General features: G+C 29.3%; 1 protein-coding gene across 1 annotated transcript; it reads left to right on the top strand.

The window, feature by feature from the left end:
- The first annotated feature begins 215 nt into the window (after window positions 1–215).
- On the top strand, window positions 216–5,811 carry LOC145120167 (mRNA-decapping enzyme-like protein). Its single transcript, XM_079055973.1, has 8 exons — window positions 216–630; window positions 1,633–1,673; window positions 1,880–1,929; window positions 2,029–2,173; window positions 2,710–2,760; window positions 2,868–2,991; window positions 3,837–4,310; window positions 5,464–5,811. Exons 1-8 carry the CDS (start codon window positions 472–474, stop codon window positions 5,518–5,520), a joined length of 1,101 nt encoding a protein of 366 aa, XP_078912099.1. The 5' UTR covers window positions 216–471; the 3' UTR covers window positions 5,521–5,811.
- Window positions 5,812–6,747: the final 936 nt, after the last annotated feature.

The following is a 6,747-nucleotide window of genomic DNA, read 5'->3' as shown; positions in this document are numbered from 1 at the left end:
TAATAACTAAACATAAACAATAAACAAACTAAATCGAAACAAATTGAACAAATTAACTGAACTAACAAAATTTCTTAATTATATTTGTAAAGTTATTAAATATAAATAAATATAAACGAACTTCTAGCGAACAATGCAGACGTAGGCATGTCGATGAGACGGTGACAACCTCTTAAAAAAGTCTGCATCGGAGATGATCTAAACATTACAATATTGCAAAGAGGGAACTATTTAGTGCAATTTTGCAAAGAAGGGATTCTTTAGCGCCAATAATAAACCATTAAAAGTTACTGGAAGCCTCAAAGCATAGATATAGGCAAAAACTCTTCCTTTTCTTTCAGCTGAGGGAGAGAGAGGCCAAATCGACTCGATCATAAACACAGACCAACACTCTCTGTATCTCCCAGCTGGGTTTAGGGTTTCAGGGAGATTAGTCCGATTAATTGCTCTCAAATCAATCATCGATTTAAAATGGCCCAAAGTGGAAAATTAATGCCCAATCTCGACCAAAACAGTACAAAGATCCTTAATCTTACTGTCCTTCAGAGGATGGATCCTTATATCGAAGAGATCTTGATCACTGCCGCTCACGTCACCTTCTACGAGTTCAACGTCGACCTAAATCAATGGGTTTGTTCTCTTCTTTCCCTCTTTTTGCTTTTCCGATAGTTGATTACGTTCCCAAGTCCAAATCATTAGTTTTTGGAATAAATTCGTAATTTTTTGCTGATTAGCGTAATGATTTGTCTATTTTTTGAATTTTGAGCGTTTTTGATCAACTGATGGCACTTCTAATAACATAGAATTGTGATTGAACACACACACACACACTGTGAAGTTGAAGTATTCTAGAAGTTATCCTCTTCCAGAAGAATATGCAATTGTTAAGTATAGGTACCAAAATACAGTTTCACATGATCAACCAAAAGTTGATATCTTGTACACAAGCGCAATCAAAGAACATTCTCAAATCTTATGACATCTACATATTCTCCACTTCTACTTGGGAATATTATTTAGTTAGGTAGATCTCGTGTTATCATTTTTATCTTTTCCCTTATTTTAATTTTGAACCTTGTGTTCTCTGCTTAGAGCTTGTGCAGGAAGAATCCTTTGATTTAGGATTTTCTTCTCTGAAATCATTAGCTTATATTTCCATTTGAATGATACAAGTCTTACTTCTTCAATCCTACTGTTTCATTGTTGAAAGTTTATAATCCACTCTTGATAGCTCCAAAAGTATCTTGAAGATGTTTTATAATAAGTGAGACATTTGTTCACTTCCCCCTTATCGTTGTTTTTGCCAAATAAATATAGCTAAATGACACAATATAAGGTTACTTACAACTGTATAAGTGGTGTACTTTTCATAGCATTTAGGGGATATACAAAAGGATCATCTAAGTTCTAAAACATACATACATGTAAACCATTTAATGTGGACTTAACTTAAGTTGGGTATTCTTAACAAGAATTTTGGGTGTTACAATATAATCCTTCTACTTTAGACTTGAAATAATCTGTTCACATAATTCATCTTATTTCCTAAATAAATTATGCACTTGAAATGAATTTCCCAAATGTTTTTGAGCTTCATTTCTTATTTTTTCTTCTTCTTCTTTTGTTTCTCAGAGTCGCAAGGATGTTGAAGGGTCTCTCTTTGTCGTTAAGAGGTGGTAGTTATTAGTTAATTCAAATAATATTATCTTTTTTATTTCATTTCCTTTTATAATGACATGAGTCACATGACTATGATATTATATTTCATAAGTGAATAGAATCAAGTATCAAACTGTTATCCTTGTGATATTAAATCACAGAAAGAGATGATTTTTTTTTAAAGATTGATAAAATGTTATATTTTTTGCTGTAAGTGTAGGAACACTCAGCCAAGGTTCCAGTTTATAGTAATGAATAGGCGAAATACAGGCATGCTTCCTTTAATGTTATGTTTTGTATTTCATTGAGTTATAAATTTGTATTTTATAAAGTTTTATATTCTTTGGCATGTGTATTTATAATTGGCAGAAAACCTTGTGGAAAATCTGCTAGGAGATTTTGAGTTTGAACTTCAAATTCCATATTTGTTGTATCGAAATGCTGCTCAAGAAGTCAATGGTATTTGGTTCTACAATTCACGTGAGTGTGAAGATGTTGCAAATTTATTTACCAGGTATTTATATTAATTTTCTATAAAAAAAATAAATGAAGGATTGTTTTAAAAAAGTTAGGACTTAATGGGGAAAGCCTCTTTTCCTTGACTTTATCTTTTAAGTCGTTCTTTCTGCATTAGTTTTATTTCCATTAGTGGATAAATGATATCTATCTAGAGTAAGTGTTAAATGTGAGTAAATGACCATATTACCCTTCTGTGAGTAAAGACTTTGTACTAAACAATGGTTAGGTTATTTAGAAGCATATTCACAAACATAATCATAATCATTTTTAGGCACTTGATGTATATTTGGCAACAAGATCTCTGTGAGGCATTTCATCAAACACCTTACATGTTTCCTTCAGATCTCAACAAACCAAAGTATAACACAAAATCCAAAAGAAACCCCAGAAACAGATTTGCATTTGTGAATAAGTTTTCAAGATTCTGCACAACTTGATGCTTTTGATAATTCCTAATCCATGTATGCTTGATATGGTCTTAAGTTGACATAAATATATATATATTTTAAATAATAATTTCTTTTTTTACAGGATACTTGGCGCATATTCAAAGGTTCCCCCCAAGCAGAAGGTGAACAAAAGGTAGTTAATAGTTAATATCATTTTCATCTGTCATATAGATTTTATACCAAATTTTGTACTATAATCCAGCTGTCATTATCAATTTTTATTTTTATTTTATTGTGTAGTGAATTTGAGGAACTTGAAGCTGTACCTACATCTGCTGTAATTGAAGGACCATTGGAACCAGGGTTGACCAACACTCGGTCAACCGATGTACCTGAGGATTCTTCATTTGTCAACTTCTTTAGTGTATGTATCTATCAGCCCTTATTTGAAGTTTCTTTTTAAATTTTTAATTAATAAGATTTTTATTTATTAAATTAATAAATTTAAACATAGTAAAAACTCATGAAAACCCGAAACCAGAATAAGATTATTATAAAAAGTATATTTCCTAGTTATATTCAGAAAATAAAATTGCTATTGAATTTAATAATAATATCACGAAATTTCTGAAAAAAAAGGATTCCCTTCTTTACAAATTAAGCAAATAAAGATGGGTTACATATTAAAATAGGGTTTTATGCAGAAAAGTCCCACTATTTTGGCAAATTTTTTGATAGAGTCCTAAATCTTTTTTTTTTTTTTTTTTAAACAAGTCCTGATTATTTAACATTTTGCCCAAATTAACAAAAAAGTCCTTTTTTGTATTTTAACAGGAAATGATAGATTATGTGATTTTCCCAAAATAATGAGACTTTTCTGTTAAAAAAAAAGATTTAGAACTTTATTGAAAATTTTCCCAAAATAATGAGACTTTTCTGCGTAAAACGCTATTAAAATACAATGTATAGTTTTATCTCTACTTTATATATTATTTAAACATAATTAATAGTTTTCAAAGGTAAAAAATTACACATAATAAAAACTCATTAAAGCCCAAATAAGATTATAATAAGATTATTTAAAAAATTGTTCGCATGTAACAAAATTAAATACCATGAAATCTTAAACCAAAATCATAATAAAAATCATCTTCAGTTTTACATGTAAAATAGAAAAAACTATTTTAACCGGTTAAAGTTTTTTTTAGAAACCATTATTCTTATAAACAAAAAAAATATTAAAATTATAAATTGTGATTCCATTTACAGACGGCTATGAATTTGGGACACAATCCTCCAAATCAAGTAGTCAATTCCATTCCGACTTACCACAACTCAACTCCAATTCCATTACCATCTCGTGACACCCCTTCCCCCATCCCAAACAATCCACCACCACCACCACCATTACAAAATCCCTCATCTGACAATTCCAATTCCGACCACCCTGTCAACACCACCACCAACAACCATGTAACTAATCTTATAAAACCTCTTTCTTTCTTCACACCTTCTTCTTCTACACCTTCACCTTCACCATTAATGAGACAACCTTCTTCATCTGTCCCTGTTTCCGCCCTTCAACCGCCTCTCAATGTACAAAGAAACGTTGGAATCCCGTTGCTTCAACCCTTTCCGCCTCCCACTCCACCACCATCACTGACTCCGGCTTCTAATTCCGCCCCGTTTTATGGACCGTTGACTAGGGAAAAAGTTCGAGATGCACTTGTAATGCTTTCACAGGTATCAATTTCTATCTTAAAACTTTTTTTTTTGGGTATAATGTAGAAAAAGCGTAACGTACTTTCACCTTTTTTATGATTTAGAGGAAAGTTCAAAAGAGAACTATTATTTTTTGTATATATTTTGGCAACGTTTTTTTTATTTTTTTATTTTTTTATTTTAATAATAATAATAATTATTCTTATTACTCCTTTCGTCCCATATTAATAGTCCATGTTTTCTTTTTGGTTTGTCCCAAAATAATAGCCTACTTCTAAAAATAAATATTCCTTTACCAAAATACCCCTTATTATTAGTTAAACTACCATGAAATTAAATGTAACTACTATATAATTAAATGCAATAAAAGGGTACGACTGTCATTCATCCAATAAAGTTAGTGGTAATTAATATTTCCTTAATTTGTGTGTTTTTTGTTTGTGGACAATAATTTTGGGACGAAGGAGATATTATTTTATTGATGTAGCCGTTGAATTGTTAGTATAATCATAAAAAAAACTAATAGTTGAGTAGCTAAATCAATAATGGGAAAAATATTTTTTTTTTCTTTAATAATTTAAAAAGGGAAATATCCGATAAAGTCCCAATATTTTGTAGTTTACGGTTTAATCCTAAAATTTACTTTTTGAACAGAAAAGTCCTGATTATCTAATTTTATTCGATAATATATCATTTTCTGTTGAAAAAAAAAAGGATTTTTTCGTTAATTTGGGCACAATATAAAATAATTGAGACTTTTCTATTCAAAAAATAAAAGTTGGGATTAAACCGTAAACTAACCCAAAATATTGAGACTTTATCGGAGATTTCCCATTTAAAATTGTTAAGAGTGTAATGGTTTATAATCACTACAGAAAAAGTTAAGTGGCTAAATCATTGAAAAGGTGAAATTACAAGTGTGCTTTTCGCACTATTTTTTCTATAAGTTCTTTTTTGTAATAAATAAAAAAACACAAACGCATATAGTTTAATGTTTACAAGATTAATTTGTATTCCCATTAAGTCCATTAAGTTTAAAAGAAAACACTTTAGTGGGAAATGCAAAAAAAAAAAAAAACCTTGATTTGCATGAATGAGTTGTGGAAAACACAAAGGCAATAGAAAGTAATAAAAAAAAAGGTACATTTTGAATTGTTTTGTTTTCTTTGTGCAGGATAACCAATTCATTGACATGTTCTACCAAGCATTACTTAAAGTTCATCAATCATAACATACTTGAACAACCATTATTGTAAGATTGCTTTAATTGCATATATCATCTTCCAAATCACCACAAACATGCCGCCGTTTCTCCTCCCTTTTCCTCCACTAGCCGCCTGTTCAACATAGTTTCTGATAAATGTCTTAGAAAAAGAGAAGTTGGATTTTGAAGATTTGAAGACTTTTTTTTTTTTTGGTTTAATCTTTGGCTTGTAAGTTGTAACACTATAGGCTTGTTATCATGGTTGTATTGTTGGAATTTCAAGTTTTTATCTAAGAAATCAATTGTTTTTTTGGTCAATGATTATCATAGTTGTATTGTGGCAAATGTCAAGTTATATTTATTTTATGATATTCATGATGCCTAAATACTTTTTCAGAGGGATTATTTTTTATCATCATAATAAAATGTTTCAAATGAAATGCATTGTTTATGTATTGAAAGATTTATATGTTTAAAAAATATCTTAAAATCATATTATTAATAACATATGATTATATATGGTCACATCAATAACAATCAATAACAAGTTAACATAAATATATTATTTACAAGAATTTGATTTTTAATAAATATTTATATCTTTTGTAATTAATTGGAAATTATTTATACTATGAGAATGTTAATTTTCAATGTTAAGTATCAAAATATATCAAAAAGTATGATATGTATAATTTTTTGGACTAAAAAAATAAAAGAAAGGGTACTAGAGACATGGTGTGTATTGAACACATTGGATAATGATTTGAGCTTAAAGGCTTTCATCCCTCTCTCTATGTGCTCTTCTCTCTTAATTAGTTAAGACAAAGTAAGAAGAAAATGTGATATTTTCATTCTCTTTTAATTAAAAAAAATTGTCTTTTATCTTAAAGGCTTAAGAGTTTCTTTATTGCAAGAAGAACTAGCATTCAAGTCTCTTAGTTATTATTGGTGGATATCACTAGAGTAGCTCTCCTTATGTCGACTTCTTCAACAATCAATCTCCCAAAAGGAACCAAATGCTATAAATGTTGTTATTTTTTTTATGATTGTGTTAATCTTTCATGTTAATACAAAACGATAATTTGGTGAGAATAAAAAAGTTTTATGTTATTCAAATTTTAAATGCTTCCGTTGATATCTTTGTGTTTTTGAATCTGATTTTTGAATAAAACCCAACATATTTTTGTTGTTTCATCCCACATTAAATAAAGATGGGGATCAAGAACAACATGAGTATTTTGAGCACTTTATGAA

The sequence above is a fragment of the Lactuca virosa genome, chromosome 6 (genome assembly GCF_052849685.1).
Source record: "Lactuca virosa cultivar CGN04683 chromosome 6, Lactuca_virosa_CGN04683_v6, whole genome shotgun sequence".
NCBI classification, from domain to species: domain Eukaryota; kingdom Viridiplantae; phylum Streptophyta; class Magnoliopsida; order Asterales; family Asteraceae; genus Lactuca; species Lactuca virosa.
The sequence above is the reverse complement of the archived record's forward strand: the minus strand, read 5'-3'. Positions and strand labels throughout refer to the sequence as shown.